This window comes from Ruditapes philippinarum, unplaced genomic scaffold (assembly GCF_026571515.1).
Source record: "Ruditapes philippinarum isolate M1 unplaced genomic scaffold, ASM2657151v2 ctg272_1_1_1_1, whole genome shotgun sequence".
NCBI classification, from domain to species: Eukaryota; Metazoa; Mollusca; class Bivalvia; order Venerida; family Veneridae; genus Ruditapes; species Ruditapes philippinarum.
Genome location: NW_026860885.1, coordinates 43,718 through 65,247, shown reverse-complemented (window position 1 = coordinate 65,247; position 21,530 = coordinate 43,718). Strand labels below are relative to the sequence as shown.

The following is a 21,530-nucleotide window of genomic DNA, read 5'->3' as shown; positions in this document are numbered from 1 at the left end:
AACAAACAAACAAAAAACAACAAGAAAAACAAAACCATCTATATAAGTCAAAACATCTAAAATATAACATGAATAAGGATTACATCTATTACTCCAAGTGGCTCTTAAATATAACAATATGATTCTCATTAGAAAAGGGAAACATTTTTAATTGCTCTAAAATTTTTACAAATAGCAAACAAAAGTAATAAAAAGTATTATATGTCAAACGTATTTTCCCAGCATTGTCATCATCTTACTAACATGTCATTAATGACAACAGCAACGTTAAAGCTCAGTACACTGTTGCATAATTTCAGTAAATATTCAATTTAACACATTTTTGTAGAACATAAAATAAAATATGAAATTTCTCAGAGTGCCTTCTAGCACCGACTTCTTTCAGACTGCGAATCCTGTAATGCATGACTCAAAAGGACTTGAAAAAATTAAAAAGCTTGCAGCTACAAGTAGAAGTCAATAAACAGTCATTTTTCTATTTGTTTTTAAAGCTGAAACTGATTACTAAAAGTACCAACAACAACAACAACAACAATAATAACGACGACGACAACAACAACAACAACAACAATAACAATAATAATAATAATAATAATAATAATAATAATAATAATAAACAAAAACAAAAACAAAAAAACAACTTCAAGAATAACAAAATCATCTATATAAGTCAAAACATCTAAAATATAACATGAAGTCAAAACATCTAAAATATAACATGAATTAGGATTACATCTATTACTCCAAGAATCTCTTAAAATACAGAAATATGTTTCTCATTAGAAAACTGAAAAGATTAATTGCTCTAAATTTTTTACAGATAGCAAACAAAAAAAACTTTTATTAAAAAATGTTATATGTCAAACGTATTTTCTCAGTATTGTCTGCACTAACTTAAAATGCAAATTTTTGATAATACGAGGAAACGACAATGTGACAAGGGTAGAACCATAAAGATTCTAGAATATTCAATTTGATAAAGTTTGTTTAGAACAGAAGATAAAATATGAATTTTCTCACAATGCCTTCCAGCACCGATTTTTTTCAGTCTGCAAATCCTGTAATGAAATACTCAAAAGGACTTGAAAAATTGCAAAGTTTGCAGCTATAAGTGAAGTCAATAAACAGTCATTTCTATTTCTGTTAAAGTTCAAACTAATTACTAAAACATCTAGAATATAACATGAATTAGGATTACATCTATTACTCCAAATATCTATTAAAATACACCACCAACACATTAATTTTTAGTTATAGCTCAGTACACAAAATACATTTGTGACAAAATTTCAGTAAATATTCAATTTAACACATTTTTTAGCTCAATGATGATGAAAACTTTAATCTTATTTGAAGCATATTTGGGTCCACTTTTTGAAAGTTACCAGTTCTGTATATGAGGAAACCAGTATATGAGGAAACATGGTTAATTATGACACGAGTATGGCTAAAACCCATGGTTCCGAACGCAAAACCTTGAAAGCTGCATGCATGCCTCCTGATGAGCCAAAATAGTTCAATAAAATTAAACCTGAGAATAATGTACTTGGATTTTATGAAAAGGGGAAAAAATCAAGATTTAAGTAATAATTTACATGTTACTAACGCAGTGAAAGCTATTTTTGAATATTTTGACTACATTTTGGTAATTTAAATGGGTCGTGAGTGCTGTTTGTAATGTGTAAATCGCTTCCTTTTGGTTACTTCACAACATTTTAATTTTAAATACTTTTCAACCTTTTTATATGAATATTAGCATGATATTCTGGAGGCATGCTGCTTTAACACCAGGTCACCGCTCTCCTCACAAAATAGTAATGAAAAATTTTGCAAATAACTGTGCTAACACAATTTGACACGATTAAAGACAAATATGTTTGAAATATTAGAATCTATGTAAACAACATTGACACATTTATGACAACATTTAATATACAGAATTAGTTTAAAAAAATATCATAATCAATCATTTAAAGAATGTTGGTCACAACTTTTAATAAAAACACTAAAAAATAACAACAAAATGGACAACGTGAAGATACTTAATGGCAATTTTTATAAAAGCGGGCATGTAACACATGTTTAGTTCAACATCACTGTTTCTTCCTTAGTTGTGATACATGTTCAATAAGTAAATACACCTGTCCAGTATAATTGGCAAATGAATGTCCAAAAATAGTGGAACACGCTTTTTAATAAATAAATGAATTAAAGAATAACAACAACACCAACACCAACAATAATACAAAAACAACAACAACAAAAACAACAACATGAAATAGTATGGACTTGGTCCTATATGAAATATGGTCTTGGACATATATGTATAAAGATGTTTAAGGCAATTACAGTTAAACGATAAAAGTGTCACTTTAATTTCAAAATTAATCATAAAGTAAAAAATAACACGTTAAAAGGGACAAGCTTCATATTTGTACTACGATTTTGCATATAATTTATAGTACTAGTTTATTAATACTTAACGCTGTAAACTTAAAGACATTGATTTTGTTTCTTATGCTTTGTGTATCACACCTTCGCAAGTCTCGTTTGAAGTGACATTATGCTCATTTCTTTTCATTGTTAAGTGATACGTTCAATGAACGCCACTCTTCCTTGTTGATCTTGTTTTTTTTTATATATTTTGCTGGTTTGACAATATATTTAAAAATTGAGACCAACTGTTGATAATTGAAAATATTATAAGGATATAATAGAGTTATAAAGCTGCATAAAGTATAAAATGTCCCTCGTATTTCTATAAATTGAACGTTAAAGGTAGATACCAATAAATATTGTTATAGTGATGTAATTTCCATGTCAGCTTTTTTTCATTCATTGCAAAGGTGAAAGGAATTTTGGCAAAATGCAAACTTACTCGATTTTCAATAGTTCACTAACAATATACACTTACCCAAGAATCGACATAAAGTTATAAAAGTTATAAAAACCAAACATCATTTTTGATTCAGGAGGAAGTACCTAAACGGTAAAGATTACACGATCTGTCATTCATTTTCACATACATGTAGTCTATAGTATAAACAGATTGCAATTTTGATTTGTTTAGCTGTTCTTTCTTTTTTTTCCTACTACTTCACGCCATTTTTACATTTTAGAATAAGTTTTCGAAGAAGGTTTCCATATTGGCGGATATTTTCCTGATGTGCTTTTTCGTCGGCAGTTAACGAGACTTTTGCATCGATTACAACAATTGGTTTGTTCATCTATATAAAAAAGTAGTCAAATTTACTAATTAAAATATCGTGAAAGTGTTTTGCGTAAGAAACTTAGGAAATCCCTACGATGTGTACGACATCTTAAAATACCAAATATGTCACATTTATAATATAAAAACAAATGAAACGCTTTGAATATTATATGTTTTTGTTTAATTACTGAACATTTTATATCGTTGACAAGTATTTAAAAAACGGATAGGAGTAATTATTCTTGAAACTACACAATATGTCTATAACATCTAATTGACGAAATTGACTTAGCTAAATTTATATATCTTTTGTAAGTGTTATATTAATGTATAAGATAATGTAAGATAAATACCTTTGTTTTATCATATTTAATGTAAATGTTTGTCTCACATATCTTGTCTATTGCAATAAAAGACTCGTGTAATAGACGCAGATAATCGACAAGTTGTTTGGAAATGGTTGTAACAAAGTTGAGAGACAAACAGCTGTCGTCATAAAGTATTTCTTGAATACTGCGAGTCATTCCTTTTGGTACAAGTTCTCGTTTCATCCGCACAGATCTGCTGAATGTCTGGTATTCTAGAATGGCGGAGCCAATTTCTACAGAAAAGGGACAAGTAATATTAAACTGTACAGAAATGTTACTGGTTTATGACAGAAATCAAATTACTTTTATAATTTTAGCGTCTAAAAGCTAGCGCATTATATTTGACTGGCTATCATGATTGCAAACAATTTGAAAGGATTCATATTAACATAACAGTTATGAATGTAAAAATATAAGATCGATGTCATTAAAAGGATTAACAATTGATATTTCGAAACCTGTACAGGCACCATGGTTTCGTTAAAGTGCAAAACGTCACTCCTTTTGAAAGTTGAATCACACGCAGCATGTTGAATGCAAATTTTTGTATGCTTTTTAACGGAATAAGATTATATTTGGTTATAAAATAGAATGTATTGGTATTAAAATAATTTCTAACCGCCTACAGTATGATACACTTGAAATATTTAATATTTTTTATTTAACTTCATTATACACATGATCAATAATTACACGTAGAAAAAATAAACCTATTTCAAACAAACATTTAACACCGCGATTTACTAACGGACAGACAATCCCTTAAATGCTATTTAGAGAGTGATGCAAAAAATAGTTGCTTTAATTAAATATAACGTAATATTTTGTTAAAATAAGAATAATCTAACTGGAGCTTGTAAGAGTTGTTTACCTTTCTGCACCAACGTTCTACTCTGCTCATCGAGACTTGGATTAAAACTCTAAAATGAAACAAGGAAAAACATAAACGGATTGCAAATAGATTATAACGTAACTACAAAAAAAATCTTGGTAACGGCACTAAAATGTATTTAATGTGCTCTTTATGTATTTAAGATAATCAGCTTTCATATGATTTTATACCTTCTTCCCGATTATTGCTGTCACTGTATATAAAAACGGGTTGAGGGCAGAGTTAATAGGTAATATGAAAACGGCTGACCATGCATAAACATCACTTGAAATCGAAAATCCATTCAATGCTAAAATACCTGAAAGAGAGATGAGAGTAATGTTGATATTGTTGTATTTATTTTTAATGGGACATGTATATTAGATTTATGAATATAAAATTATATGTTTGGAAAAAAAGGAGTTAAAATGATTCAAAAGATTTGTTTTCTACCAAAAAAGTAGAACAGACACAAATGCTCTTAATAATATATTTTTGCATAATATGTCCTACATAAATCTTGTTGAGGCTAGATTTGGGTAATGGAAATTCATTCGATTTATCGTGATGCAAAACTTACAAGAAAAATTAATGTCAATCTAAGATTTGTACGAGACCTTACCCATCACACCTATTGGAAACCAACATAGGAAGTCAGTTGTTGCAACGAGAATAAGATTTCTAGCAACTCTTAAATCACGTTTTCTGGACTTCTCTGTCTTCTTCATAACTGATGTGGATCGTCGAAGTTCTGTAAATATTGAAACTTGTCCTATGGCAACAAGAATAAAAGTGCAGAAATTAAGTCCAACAAAGATTGACACAGAATATACCCATCCTGGAGGTTTATCTCGTGTTAAAGGCAATGCAATACAAACTCCTGTTTTAGAGTAGAATTTGTTTTGAAAATGACTAGTGTACAGAACTGGAATGATCGATAAGGTTATGGAAATAAGCCAGCACATTCCGCTACAGATATACGCCTTCATAGGTCCAAACCTGACTCTGCCGAAGGGAAACTTGATTACTAAGAGTCGGTCTAATGTGATCAAGCAAAGAAAGAAAACGCTTGCTTCAGACGAAAGTGTCGACAAAACCCCGGCTGTGACACACCATTTACTGTTTCTCCATTGATCATCCATAAAAATATATCTGAAAATAAATGGTACAAAAATAATGACCAATGAAAAATAAGAGATATTTGTATTTGAGATACATTATTATCACTTCTCTTAGAGTTAATAAAATCGATTTCAGCTTATTTTAATCCAATATTTCCATACAGAAGCAAAGCTTATTGTTAGTTATTAACACCACACGATTATGTTTTAGTCATAGGACATTCTTTAACACAACCCTCTATTTAAAACGATAAAAATTGAAGAAAATTAAAAAGACAAGTATTATTTTTATCTGTATATAATCTAATGTAGCAAATGGTCAGTTTTAAAAAAGTATGTTTGGTAAAGCAGACATATAGAAACATTCAGTTTGAAAAGTGCAAATCAGCATTTATGAAATAATAATACCTATGTAATAGTTACAATAATGATATCACAAATGATATCACAGACTGTTAAAGCAGTTTTATTTAATATTTTTTGTTGGTGTTAGTTTATTTTTGATAAAAAAATGTATATGAATAGTTTTTATAACTAGTGTTTCTGAAAAACAAGAATTGGCATTTTGAAAAATATAAAGGGCTTTAATGTAAAAATGACAGTTGAATGAAAAGGTTGAAATTTAGTACAATGTTTAGGAGAGTGAAGATCGCAATTTGTTTAAGTAGTCTAAGACTACTGTCAAAAGACACCGTTTATGCATGAATAATTTACAAATCACTTCCTGTTTCTATAGAGTAAATTAATATGTTATAAATCAGTACCTGATTCAATAGTGTGAATTAGATTAAAATCAGTACAGCCCTGTTTTTTAGAATGAGTCAGTTATTAATCTATACCTGCTTATGAAGAAATAAACCAGTATACGTATTTCTGTAGAATGAATCAGTTAAACATAATAAAAGTCTGTGTCGGTGTAGTGAAGCAGTTACAAATCTGTACCTGTTTCTATAAAGTGAATCAGCAACAGCTATCATGATCAGGTATACCCCCATCAGAAAATCTGCAACTGCAAGATTAGTTACAAATATGCCATAACCAATCTTAAGCCTTTCACGATCGTAGACAAGACGGTAGATGATTGACGATATGTTTCCACACAAAGAAGATACACCAACTAGCCAGAGAACTGCTTGGAGGACAGAATTTCTCATCAGATCTTCACACGAGGAAAATTCATTCTTCAATGGTTTGCAATCTTTTTCAGGCAAATAACAAGGACGGATACAACAGAATTTAAATGCAGGTGTACGAAGCTCACGAAGTGATAAAACGCCGTTGAACATAAACTTTCCGAATTTTATCACATTGTTGCCTTCAAAATTTATCTTACCAACAATAGAATTGTTGAAGGCATAATCTTCAATATCTTCAATTTTGTTGTGGGAAATATCTAAACTGTCCAACTGTAAGCCAGAGAACGTTAGTGAGATAATCTTTTTTAGCTTTGTGCCTGAAATTTTTAAACTTCTTACTGATTCTAAATTTTTAAAAGCAGTCGATGAAATGCGAGTCAATTCCGTGTTCCTATCAAGATTCAAGTGTGTTAGATTACGAAGATTACTAAATATCATATGACGTAACCGTTGTATTCTATTGTTGCTAAGATCTAATGATATTAAATTGTGCAAATGATAGAAAGCCTTTCTATGCATATTATCAATGTCACACGACGAAATATTAAGTCGTAACATATAGGGAAAGTTTAACTGATCTTTGCGTATTTCTTTTATTTCCAGATTTTTACTTAAATCAGCACTCATAGCCTGTGTTGTCAATGATGAAATATCAGCCATAGATATGTTGGCCGCCCTACAATTGATTACATAGCCGATACAATTGCATTTCGGAGGGCACACAGTCTTACAAAGACGTTCGTCGTCCCCATTTCTGCAATGGATGACACCATCACAGACTTGTTGAAGTGGTATACATTGCTTACTAGACAAACATCTGTACTTTCCAGCACATGGAACGTATGAAGCCTCTAAAACGTAAGTGAATCATTATAAATATATATAGCACAAAAGCATAAGTAATGATAACATCATTATAGTAGCATAACAATGTTTGATAAAGTTGTTACAGAAATGATAATATTTTAGAATCAAACACGACGAAAATGAGATGTTATACGACACAAATACTGTGAAATAATTTACATTAGCTGTTATGAAATATTGCGCAAATGACATTAAAAAGTTCACGCGGTTTTAAATTTGCGCATGGCACGATGGTGAAAACGCGATGACACGATGGTGAAAACCCGATGGTACGATGGTTAAAACGCGATGGTATGATGGTGAAAGCACGATGACATGATAGTGAAAACGCGATGTTACGATGGTGAAAGCGCAATGGTACGATGGTGGAAGCGCGATGACATGATGGTGAAATCGCGATGGCACGATGATGAAAACCCGATGGTAAGATGGTTAAAACGCGATGGTACGATGGTGAAAATGCGATGGTACGATGATGAAAGCACGATGGCACGATAATGAAAGTGCGATGGTACGATGGTGAAAGCGCGATGGTACGATAGTCAAAGCGTGATGACACGATCGTGAAATCGCGATTGCACGATGGTGAAAACGCGAAAGTCAGATGGTGAAAACGCGATGGTACGATTGTAAAATTGCTATGGTACAATGATGAAAACACGAAGGCGCGATGGTACGATAGTGAAAACGCGATGGTGCGATAGTGAAATCGCGATGGTACGATGGTGAAAACGCGATGTAACATGGTACGGTGGTGAAAACGCGATGTAATATCTAGTTTTTACCATCGTGCTATCGCGCCATCGCGATTTCACAATCGTACCATGGTGTTTTCACCATCGTTCCATCGCGTTTTCACCATCGTACCATCGTACAGACGAAATGAATAATCACGATTTTCCAAACGGAACACCGTATAAAACATACAGAAAAGAGGAGAGGAAATTCTAACCAGGTCATCTATATAATAACATTGGTTTTCAAGTTAAAAGAATCGATATTTTCTTTTAAAGCCTTTTGTGACATATGTGCAGCTGGACATTTCGTTCGAAGCTGAAATTGTTATTGATGCAGGAGTTTTAGACTATTTGAATAAATGCAAGAAATGATTGCGCATTAAAAATATATGTTATTCTTACATAGTATCATTGATTACTGCAGATAATTTATTCACCAATAAGTTTATTAAAATCTCCTTCACTCACCTGTACATATTTCTGGAAATCGTCGGAATCCAGTCAAAAATAGAGTACTCCATTTACTGATGTGTATATCCTTAGCAACTTTGTATTTGTTATCATTATACACAGAAGAGTTGTAATCTTTAATCACTCGATATATTAGAAACCCTGTCTCTGAAATATTGGACAATACTAAGCTTGAGACGATCGATGATTCGTTACTATTCTCAAGAATAATAATCGCTTTGTTTTTTGTTTTGGAAAACTGCAGTTTTGTCACAGTGTAAACTTTACTGTTATATCTAAAGGCAGTTACAGTCATTTAAGACAAAAACGTCATTGGTGCAATCATTTATTTTTAGCTTATTCAGTCAAGGCAGTCAAGTTAATGTTATGAAAAACATTAGACAGGATTTGTAAGTAATTGTTTTATCATTTTCAATATTATGAATGTCCTTTTATTATCATACTGTAGCAACGGGTAATAGGTGTAAAACCACCTGTTCTCCGCATTTGTCTTACATTATTAAAAGAAGGGCAACATTATCTCAAAATTCACCCGTCACAAAAGCTTTTGTCAGAGATGTGGGAATGATAGATATGCATATAGGAGATATGCTCTGGGCAATGTCCGGACAATATCTGGATATTTTATCATCTCTAGTGACATTGACCTTGCAAATATTAACCCTAATTGACAATTGTCACATTTGTAGTCATGATAGTTATAATGTGTGATACAATCCATCAAAAAATGATGACTAAATAGTCCCCGTACACAAACTTTGACCACTCTATGTGACCTTGAATTTGGTAGCAGGGACCTGGATTATGTGCTTTTCGCAATGCTTAGTTCTACAAAGTCATGAAAATGACCATTTGTGTTTCAATAATCCCTCAATAAATGATGACTAAATGGTCCGAATACACATTTTTATATTTCTGTCTGAACTTTGACCCTGTGTGACATTGACATTGACCTTGGCTGCAGGGACCAAAATAGTTATAAAGAAATCCCTCTATGCACGTAGAAGTTTTGCTCTGGACAAGCGTTTTTCAGTGACCTTTAAGTGTGACCTTGACCTTAAACCTAGTGACCAGCGACAAAGCGTTTCATAGTTGTAACAAATTCTATGAAGTTTCATTAAAATTCATATATGTGTATAAGATATATGCTCCGGACAAAAATTGTAAGCCGCTCACCAAGCTGCCCCCCGCCCGCCACGGAGAAACTATAATACGACCCGTTTTTCAAAAGCGGGTATAATACGGTATCTGACGTAAAACTATGAATACTTCTCGTATAAACTTCCTATACAGACTTTTTAATAAATGCTAATTTCTGACAGAAATGCTGTAAAACCTGTGACAAAACAAACGAAACAAAATAAGAAATGACAAAAGAAAAAAGAGCTTTAAATCAAATACTGCAATTTTGTTCGTCTTCTCCTCCAGGACATTCAGTATGTCCATCGCAAAGAAATCTTTGCTCAATACAATAACTTCCAGGACATTTGACTGTATTTTCAGGACAATTGATTTTTTCTGAAATTCAAATACTATATTAGAATCTTGAGAAATTAATTTTAAACAATACATTTTGATAGTTCACTTTGATGCATTTACGGTCACAGAGTAGTGACATATTGATGTCATATAGCGACTGTTTAGCCTAACTGTGGATGAAAACCTTAGTGGCTCCCCCAGAATGCAGACTGAAGCAGACAACCAAAAACGTAGCACAACCTGCATTTCATTAGCCATTTGGAAAGCCTCAGTGCATGAACATGATACAACATACCATTTTGTTTGAGGGAGGGTTAAATAACTGAAATATAGTATTGTGATTATAATATTATTATCTTTGTAACATGACATTATTAAAACTATTGATATAATATCATAATGTAACTATCGAAAACATAATTTGTAATTAAGAAATTAAATAAACCCGATGACTATGCTTTATATAACACGTACTTGTTTTTAATATTTCAAGAATAATTGTCCAGCTATTGTCTTCTATGAAAGCTCATTGTCTAATTATTTATTGAGATGTTGCTGATAATATCAAGCGCAAGAACAGTGTTTGTTCAATAAGTTTAAGATTGTTTTCATTTCTATGTCAGATAGCATACTTATAATCAGATAAATATTTTTATTACCACAATTTTGTAAATGGTCTCCAGATCTACATCCTGTCATGTACCCGCTATTATCTACAGCATAAATGCATCTCATCGACTTTGGTATGATTTTTCCATCTCTCTTACAATGAAAGAAGTCACCAAATTCAGTCATATTGTACCCTTTAATAAAATATAACAATGGAATACATGGCTTTTCATAAACAAAACTGTTATAATTACTCAATTATAGAAGACACCTAGCTCTCTTGTAAAACTTCACAAGCGGTTTAAATCGTTATTTTTTTGCTTTCGCCGTATGTAACAGAATATGATATTAATCACAAAACACCCTTTCCTTGTCTTGCTCACGTGCCCTCCTTCCTTTTGTTTGTTGACCTGGAAGGTGTCTTAACGATGATCCTGTGTGGCTCGTCATTGTTGGGTACTGCGTTTTCTGAACATCGCTCTCCTTGACATATACTTATCTTAGCATTATACATGCAACTAAATTTATCACAACACGACTACAGTTCAAATGCTACATTAAGACGATGTTTTGTATATAAAATCACGCTGCATATAACATTTTACAAAAGACAGCTAGAGTTTTAGCAGCGTAAATCTTAAATGAAACTTACACGAACATTGCCTAATAACGAAAAATTGGTTGATTAATATCGTTTCAAAAAAGAACTGAAATGTAGGTATATTTTCCTTCTAACATCAAACATGCAAGTGCGACAGAAAGGGAAACCTTATGTGTAAACCACTATATTATATTTGAGAACTCTAAAGGAAGTTTACCATAAGTGCAATAAGCAGGTGCATTTGTATCGTCCAATAAATCACTTGGCGGGGGAACATACACGTCATTACCCGAATCTGATTGAAGATAAATACTTTCCTCAACGACATGTATTTCTGTCATTTGACTTCCGTCGCATCTTGTTACCGAAACCAAATCATATCTGCAAATTTGAATGTGTTAACATCAAACATTCTTCTTTTTTATGCAATACGGCTTATGATTTTTCTATACTTTATTTTAGTTTACAGTATATTAGAAATTGTCTTAAGATCATTAATACATAGTACAATCATACTTAATATTTCTCTAATGATAAAGAGGTGTGCTAGCATATTGGCACTTCCAGTTTAATTTTAGACCTATATCTAAATGATATAAGTTGGAGATGTACATTTACGTTCGCAAAAATCTATTATTCGCGAAAACAGCAAAATTTATTTTTCGATAACATTTCAAATTATACAGTTTACTTCTTTTGCCACCAACTATTTACAAGAGACGAGCGAGCTTAAGACAAGTTTAAGATACTGTTTTGTACAGGGAATATCATAACAATAAAAACCCACTCTGAAAGTGAAAATGACAGCATTACCAAATGTCGTAAACTCTAATAATTTATTAACAATTGACTGACAATTTTACAAAATATATGTTAACAATACACTGGAAACATACTTATAATGCTTGAAAAGCTCAAAAATCCATTCTCATCATTAACGTACATTGCATCTATATTTGATGAAAAAACTTAAAACGCTAGTTGTCTTTTAATGTTTTCGTGTAAAATAAAATATAGTTAACACATACCTGCCCACAATTGACCCTACTTTATATCTGACTGTACCTAGTATGCAGTAACAAAACTCATATTCGAAATCATTGAAGAGATCAAGATCTGCATCATGAAAATGGGATCCACACTCTATCTGTACCTAAACAAAAATTAACACCTTCATCCACTTGCATACCTATATATTATATATAATGATTTTGACAACGATTTTCTTATTTTATTTATACAAAAAGTAAGTCATTTGAATTTTACATTTGATATATACGGTAAAAATAAATCATCAATAGTTAACTAAATAGCTTATTTATTTTATTTCCTATGAGAACAGTTTATATCGAAGAAGTGGGAAGCGAGAATTATTCTCCTGCAACACGCACTTTATCGAGGAAATATAAATAATGGTCTGATATTGTTATATTTAATGTACGTATTAGGCGCAATACAACTTCAAAATAATAACAGGCACACACTTTTATAAATACGAGATAATTTTGTTATTGGGTTGACTTTTGATTCATTATTTAGATCAGTTCACATACCCGTGCAGTTTTTGGGACTCTGTATTTAACAGCCATGCCTGTATTTTGACGAGGCGTCATTTGCTTCATAAGGCAAAGAGTAAAACGCACTATTTGATAATATTACACTATATGAGTGTAGCTTTATTACTACATTGAACTTGTTGATATTTAGATTATATAATGTCATTCAACTTGTTCAATAAATCCAGTATTAGATCGACATGTATCCCATATAGGTTTAATCTATATACATGTAATTATTGGATATGATGTTTTATCTGCTGGCTAAGCCTAAAATGATAAGCTCTAGCCATCAGAACAGAGCCAGGTGAGCCTGTATTACAGTATGACCTAAATTTATTGAGTACCGCTCAAGCCTGTGCTAGGGGGCGTGAGGGATGTTGCACCTATTCATTATCCCTCATGTACAGACTCAATAAAACCGAGTCTGCAATTCTCTTGTAATTTTGTTGTGATTAATGCTTCCGAGGGATCACTTTGTTTCCATATTTTTATACTTCACAACAGCAGGTGTCAAGTGCTGTGTGGCAGCTGTAAAAAAGTTGCCCCGTACTTCACTTCAGTGTTGTTATATTTTTCTGGTCCTTTGGGATCATTGATGCCAGCACTATTAAGTGTTGAGAATTGAGTACCGCTCAAGCCGGTGCTAAGGGGCGTGAGGGATGTTGCACTTATTCATTATCCCTCATGTACAGACTCAATAAAACCGAGTCTGCAATTCTCTTGTAATTTTGTTGTGATTAATGCTTCCGAGGGATCACTTTGTTTCCAGATTTTTATACTTCACAACAGCAGGTGTCAAGTGCTGTGTGGCAGCTGTAAAAAGTTGCCCCGTACTTCACTTCAGTGTTGTTATATTTTTCTGGTCCTTCGGGATCATTGATGCCAGCACTATTAAGTGTTGAGAATTGAGTACCGCTCAAGCCGGTGCTAGGGGGCGTGAGGGATGTTGCACCTATTCATTATCCCTCATGTACAGACTCAATAAAACCGAGTCTGTTTCCAGATTTTTATACTTCACAACAGCAGGTGTCAAGTGCTGTGTGGCAGCTGTAAAAAGTTGCCCCGTACTTCACTTCAGTGTTGTTATATTTTTCTGGTCCTTCGGGATCATTGATGCCAGCACTATTAAGTGTTGAGAATTGAGTACCGCTCAAGCCGGTGCTAGGGGGCGTGAGGGATGTTGCACCTATTCATTATCCCTCATGTACAGACTCAATCAAACCGAGTCTGCAATTCTCTTGTAATTTTGTTGTGATTAATGCTTCCGAGGGATCACTTTGTTTCCAGATTTTTATACTTCACAACAGCAGGTGTCAAGTGCTGTGTGGCAGCTGTAAAAAGTTGCCCCGTACTTCACTTCAGTGTTGTTATATTTTTCTGGTCCTTCGGGATCATTGATGCCAGCACTATTAAGTGTTGAGAATTGAGTACCGCTCAAGTCGGTGCTAAGGGGCGTGAGGGATGTTGCACCTATTCATTATCCCTCATGTACAGACTCAATAGAACCGAGTCTGCAATTCTCTTGTAATTTTGTTGTGATTAATGCTTCCGAGGGATCACTTTGTTTCCAGATTTTTATACTGTTAGTAATTCATTGATTTTGGAAATCTCTTAAAGTTCGGATGAATTTTCAAACTTTTATTATATACATTTATCGGCTTAAGGATTTTGAAACTCATCAATACATTGCTCGAAGGTCCCCGACAGATATGTGTGAAACTAGTTAGTAAAAAAAACATTCAATATTAAGGATATCTCGTTGAATAGAAATAGCGAATAAAGTGCTCGTTAAAGTGCACCACTTGGATTTCCAACGTGACGAGGTGGACGGATTACCGTTAATTTAGGCATATTTATTTGGATGTACTGAGGTATTGATTTTGATGACAATCATTGCCCGCAGACCATAAACTACTTACTTATATGCAACGAACGGCCTTAATACTTTTAAAACTAATTTTCATAAATGCTTTTAAAGATGAGGCTCAATATTAAGACTAGATACGTTTTCTGGAAAAGATAGCCATGTTTTTTTCAGATCAATAGAAGTTAAAAAGAACAAGAAAAAGAAATTTTTTTTTTTAGCAATTGTTCAAACATTTCCCTTAACAATGCATCGTGTGATAAAATTATGCACATACATTTATATGTTAAAAGCAGACCTTACCTGAGTAAAACAAGAATAATAAATGCTATAATCAATGATGACTTCTCGTTGCGGATTAAACACTTCGTGTTTTGCAAAAGACGTGCATCCAGATATGCTTTCTTTCGATGAATTCCCCCAGAAATCCCAGTTCCAATAACACAACCCTAACAAAACATTGTATGTTAGACATATATTTTCAACTAGGGGTCGTTTTTTATTCTTCTAAAAAGTTATACTGTTTAAATAAACCGCACTGAATTACCACGCCCAAAACATGTAGCATCACTCAATGAAAATAGTCTTTAAAAGAAAAACAACAAAAGAACAAGATGAAACATTTTGCTATACTTTCTTTTAACTAAAATGTCTCAAAGACTGTTTCAGGCTTCACTATCAAGTTATCCCGTTTATTTTGCATTGCTTTGTAAATTTCACATTGATCATAACATGCTATAATCTCGTCTATGAACAAAATGTTACATACCGCCGATTAACAATTATTAATCAATATAAATAAATATAAAGTGTAATAATATAATTAACAAAGATAGGGCCAACTTCAGATATCTTGACACATTTTTAACGGTCATAGCATTTTTTTTTAGTAAATGTGTCTTTTGATCAGTCTTCTTTCCAGTAAGTATTGAATGTTAAATTTATTGAATTAAAAGAGAAGGAATATTGACAAAAATGAAATTTAAATTTTGATATTGGTCTTAACTTGGTCCCTATCCGTTGTGTCTTGTCAACTCCCAGTTGCGTTACAGTATACGAAAAAAAAAAAATCAATTAAAAATAAAACAAACAAAAAAAAAAAAAAAAAAAAAAAAACAACAAACAAACAACAAAACAAATAATAGACTTGCATCATGAAGTTTCAATATACAGATAAAAATCCACTTTTATAACTATATTGTATAAAAATGTCGCTTACCTGTAAAAGTGTGCAAAGACCATAGATAGTCATTACCAGTGAAGACATTTGAAGTTGGGGGATTAACATGACAATGTCGTTCATCACTCGCATCTTTACAATCAGGGTAGCGATCACATGTCAGTCGTAGAGGGATACATTTGTAATCATCAGCACAGAGAAATGAGTGTTTACAGGAGTCTTGATTTGTATAGATAAAAACGACATTATGATATCTAGCATTTGTTGCAATTCGGATTAGAATATCCGTGCCGAGGGGATCCGCCCATTGGGCAGTAACGAGGCTTGCCGAGATCTCCAGCACATGACCATATTTAAATAAGTCAATTCTTATTTAAAATTGATTTGTTTAATATTAATTTTATGTAAAATGATATTGTTTGTAATATATTTATGATGCCTATCTTTTTTCATGTCCATGTTTACATGTATATTTTATATTAGACTGAATAAATATATCTAGCAAAGAACCCGATTTTGTTGACTTATCCTGAGACCATAGAAGCGAAGGTGCTTAGACATGTCTCTCATTTCTGAACTTGATTTATTATATAATGCAATATCTTAATTATACAAACCACAATTTATTTCATCACTATAATCGAAACAGTCGGATACAGCATTGCATCTCTTCTCTTCAGAAATACACTGCTTATTTTCACAAGTAAACTCATTTACTTTGCACGCTTGGAAATCTAAAATGATCGATCGTAAATGGTTTCATTAGGTTTGAATTATGTGCTTAACTGAGAAGTTTGACGAATAAAATTGCCTAGTATATTGAACATCAAGTCAAAGTCCAAATATGGTAATAACTTGACTATTTGTCTGACAAACTCTATCGTCCCTAGATAATTTTTTATCCCTAAGCTTGATAATCAAATATATGTTTTGACATTCATTTTTCGTAATTTGAATAGTTTCGTGACGTAGAAATAACGCTGTGAATTAACTGCCCTCACAGTAACTATGTTTGATGAAAATAAAATGTCGGCAAATCACTCTAGGTGAATCGTGTTTATTTTTTAAATATAAAAACCTGTCCTCACTATCTATTCGTTAAAAGTATATAAACCGCTAATAATGGTCCAAATCCCTTCATAGACTTTGGATTATATTGTGTTAGTTGGCTTTCCCACTAGTTGAGGGAATCTCGACAGGAGTTTGAGCAAGTGCCAGCTTGAGGCGTCCAAGGCCTTCTTTCGTTATAGAGTATAGATGATTAATAGTAAAAAATTGAAATATCAAAGCTCGGTCAACACAGAGGAAATTGATTATCTATTATCGATCGGTCAAAACTGAGAAAACTGAATAGGTATTAAAGATCAGTCAACATGGCGAATAATGAAAATACATCATCGGTCAACACGGAGGAATTAAAGATCGGTCAACAAAGTGGAAACTGAATATCTTTCGAAGATCTGTAAACACAATGTAAAAATTCAATCTAGATATCCATTAAAGATCGGTCAACACGGACGAAACTTAGTATTTATTTAAGATCGGTCAACGTAGAGGAAACTGAATATCTTATAAAGATCTGTTATCATGAGTAGATTAGTCACACGTTTACTAATATCAAATTAGGCAAAAAATGATATATCAACGAAGATCGGTCACACGAAGGAAACTGAACATCTATTAAGGATCCGTCAAAATGAAGAAATATGAACATCTATTAATGATCGGTCAACATGAAAGAAACTGATTATTTACTAAGATCGGTCAACATGGAGGAATATCAATTAAAGATCGAAGACGAAACTGAATTACCTATTAAAGATCGGTCAAAATGGAGGTAAGTTCTGTCAACACGATGGGTGTAGCTTAATATCTATCAAAGATCTGTCAACACGGAGGAAACTGAATATCGATTAAAATGGTCAACATTGAAGAAATTGAAGATCTTTAATCATGGACGAAACTGAATATCTATAGAAGATCGGCCAACAAAGAGGAAACTGAATATCTTTTTAAGATTGGTCAACATGGGGGAAACTGAATATCTATTAAAGATCGGTCGCAATGGAGGAAACTGAATATCTATTAAAGATCGGTCAAAATGGAGGAAATTTAATATCTATTAAGAGTCGGTCAATACGGATGAAACTGAATACATATTAAAGATTGGTCAACACGGACGAAACTTGGTATATATTAAAGATCGGTCAACATATAGGAAAAGATGGAGGAAACTTCATATCTATTAAAGATTTGTCAATCGGTCGAAACTTAACATCTATTAAATATTGGTAAACATGGTGGAAACGGAATATCTATTAAAGATCTGAAAATAAAGAGGAAAGTGAATATGTATTAAAAATTGGTCAACATGAAGGAAACTGAATATCTGTTAAATATAGATCAACATAGAAGAAACAGAATATCTATAAAAGATCGGTCAACATGGATGATACTGAACACCTAATAAAGATCGGTCAACATGAGGGGAATTGAGGATCTATTATATTTATTATCTTACCACAAAATTCATCTGTTCCGTCCGCGCAGTCGGATATCAAGTCACAAACTTGACTTAATTGTATACAATGTCCGCCATCACACGAGAATTCGTTTTCATCACATTCTATACTCATATTGTACAAGTTTATGTTAAAATACATTAAATATGAACCAAGTATGTCTTTCATAAGGACACGGTTATCACGACACAGTGAAACAAAGTAACAAAATGTACATGCTTACATGCTTTCTTATGATTAACGAAATCATTATTTAATTATGTTTAAATAACTTCCTAAACAAATATACAGATATACAAAATGTACTTAATATACTTATCAACACAACCAACACAGCAAAAATATGCTTATTGAAGATATTTACTTGTACATTGTATTTAAACACATTAGAAAATGTTAAATGAGAACAACTTTTCGAAATTCAAAAAAAAAAAATATATATATAAAAAATGAGTAGTAGATTTCAAGTTTCAGTTAACAAGACAAAATACCTATATTGCTATGCAAACAACCGGATTCGTCGGAAGCATCAAGACAATCGATGACGTCATCACAATTTGCTAAAAGCGATATCTGCTCTCTGCTATTTTTACAGGTAAAGTATGTCCCGTTTTTTAGACGTTGAGTTAAATTAGAGTTCGTCATGGTATTCACGAGATTGTGATCTAAGTACAAAGTAGATTCCAAATTAAAAAAAAAAATATAAATCTGCCTAAAATATAGAAAGACTGTCCCACTCTTTATATAAACTTGGCATTATAGGTAAATTCTAATAGACATTTACAGAAATTTTATTTATAGGTTCATCATTCATTGTTTATATGAAGTAAATTATTAAATTTTTAAAATAATTATGGCAAAATGAAAACTTATTTTGATATTCACCTGTTCACTCACTACTTACCCTTGGCTGGACATAATGTCACTTTAACAAGAAAGCACATGTTAATGTTTGTGGTTAAATTTATTGTTATTCAAATCAAAGGTCAAAGCAAGGATTTATCAGTATCATATCGATCGCTAAAACAATTGTGATCACACTTAAATAAATTACAAACGAATGTATGAAATCATTGAATCTGACCATGATGTAAACGGTAGAAACTTATTTATCACTAAGGGTTTCCGCATACGAATCTTTAAAAAGACATTGCCACTTCAAAAACTGATTAACACCCTGTTAAGAACAATATAACTATTTTACATAAAACAAAATATGTACAAACCTTTGATATTATTCTGGCATGACAATTCATCCGAATAGTCTAAACAGTCAAAATTTCTATCACACCAATTTATTAAAGGTATTGAAGATCCGTCAGAGCAATTTACTTCAGGCATTCTCTTCCAAAACACAGGTTTTTTGTCATTGTCTGAATCGAATTTGCTTTCTATTTAAAGGTACGTGGAAAACAGAAAAAACATGTAGTTATCTTGTATGCACAGAAGTCGTTTTGAATAATATTTAAGGGATTTTAGATGGTCGTCGATAAAATTGAAATAACTTAATAATGTTATATAATTTCATATTTCCTAACATTACATTAAAACATTTTTTTGTTGCTATATATACGAGTATTATAATTCGTTGAAACGAAATGACATCTTGTTAAAGATAATGCACATTTCGTCAAAACAAATACATATTTTTCTTGAATCTCAATTTCTTTTTTCATATGTTTAATTAACAACTTACGATGCAAAAAGCATGGTTCCCGTATAAATTCGCCAGGATCATTAACATAGCACCATGAAATACCCTGCCCAAAATTCTCGCACACATTGGAATTTTCTAACGAGATACGTATGGAGGAAAACATCTTGTCAAAATCATTTTTAGCATTGTTAGATAGGTTTTGCCAATTTTGACAAGATCTCCCGGAGTATGGTAAAGCATTGTGGTCTTCCTTTTTAGGTAGACTTTTACACTTTTCTTCCTTGATATCGGCTAGAAAGCATTTTATATAGTATTCAGTAAACAGTACAAAGATATATAATTGTTTCTGTGCCTTGTGTTCAGAAAAAAGTAATAATATTAAAGGATGATACAAGTATTACTATTTTTTGCATGATAGTACTGAATGTAAATAGAGAAAAACTATAGTTAGCCCTAAATAACGTCTAAAACGGCAAAACCGACAATAATTCGGGCTCGGTTTGATCGAGTCTCTTCATGGACATTAAAGATCGTTTTGTTACAGCGAAGCTTATATTTGTATCAAACAGTTATATAAAATTGAAAAGTTATGTAGAAAACGTATGTTTCGGACAAACAAACTTTGAAGGGCAGACGGACTGACAGACAGAGAAACTTATTGCAGTATTTTCCTTACGACTTAATTGTGTGTTATAATAAATGTTGATAAATACAAATAAATAAAAAAAAAAGCTTTGTGTTTATACCGTCCACTGGATAGGGTTTCTCACATACAAAAAAATCGACATTATTATAACAATCTTCGGTCTCCCAAAGTTCCTCGGTGTTAAAGTACTCAAATGACATGCGAGTACAATCCAAATTTAAAGGGTTGTCCCGTTTTGTTCACAGATTCCGTAACATCTTTAATTATGTTTAACAAAAGGCATAAACAGCACCACAAAATATACAACACACAAAGTGAAGAATGGTTTTACGTTATATGTGGGGTTTTTGCTATTTCGTGATAAACAAAAGTGTGTCAAGTTGGTGAAAAGCTTTTACGAAGACAATAACACTTTCAACCACTGTTTAATTAAGTTCTTTTCTCCTTGACTGTATCTGAAAATGTATGCATAGTTTTAAAAATCATGGACACATTAATAAAATAGACCGTTCCCTTCCTAAATATAAAACTGCTTCATTGGTAGTTTAACGAATGTATAACAACTAAATTTACAAACATTATTATTTCAATTAAGTTACTATTATTTGCAACTGTATTCATACTGATATTT

The 21,530-nt window shown here is 32.2% G+C and overlaps 2 protein-coding genes across 2 annotated transcripts; both read right to left on the bottom strand.

Annotated features, from left to right (window-relative positions):
• Nucleotides 1-956: 956 nt before the first annotated feature.
• LOC132713739 (G-protein coupled receptor GRL101-like) lies at nucleotides 957-9,023 on the bottom strand. Its single transcript, XM_060696420.1, has 7 exons — nucleotides 8,780-9,023; nucleotides 6,514-7,558; nucleotides 5,073-5,602; nucleotides 4,642-4,769; nucleotides 4,451-4,499; nucleotides 3,565-3,812; nucleotides 957-3,227 (listed from the first exon to the last, which is right to left on the bottom strand). The coding sequence occupies exons 2-7, from the start codon at nucleotides 7,365-7,367 to the stop codon at nucleotides 3,093-3,095; spliced, it is 1,944 nt and encodes a 647-aa protein (XP_060552403.1). The 5' UTR covers nucleotides 7,368-7,558; nucleotides 8,780-9,023; the 3' UTR covers nucleotides 957-3,092.
• Nucleotides 9,024-9,266: 243 nt separating this feature from the next.
• LOC132713752 (sortilin-related receptor-like) lies at nucleotides 9,267-21,129 on the bottom strand. Its single transcript, XM_060696432.1, has 12 exons — nucleotides 21,000-21,129; nucleotides 20,293-20,544; nucleotides 19,823-19,987; nucleotides 19,088-19,261; nucleotides 18,596-18,700; nucleotides 16,692-16,808; nucleotides 16,114-16,293; nucleotides 15,198-15,343; nucleotides 12,500-12,624; nucleotides 11,689-11,852; nucleotides 10,921-11,064; nucleotides 9,267-10,300 (listed from the first exon to the last, which is right to left on the bottom strand). The coding sequence occupies exons 1-12, from the start codon at nucleotides 21,097-21,099 to the stop codon at nucleotides 10,176-10,178; spliced, it is 1,797 nt and encodes a 598-aa protein (XP_060552415.1). The 5' UTR covers nucleotides 21,100-21,129; the 3' UTR covers nucleotides 9,267-10,175.
• Between the last annotated feature and the right edge of the window lie 401 nt (nucleotides 21,130-21,530).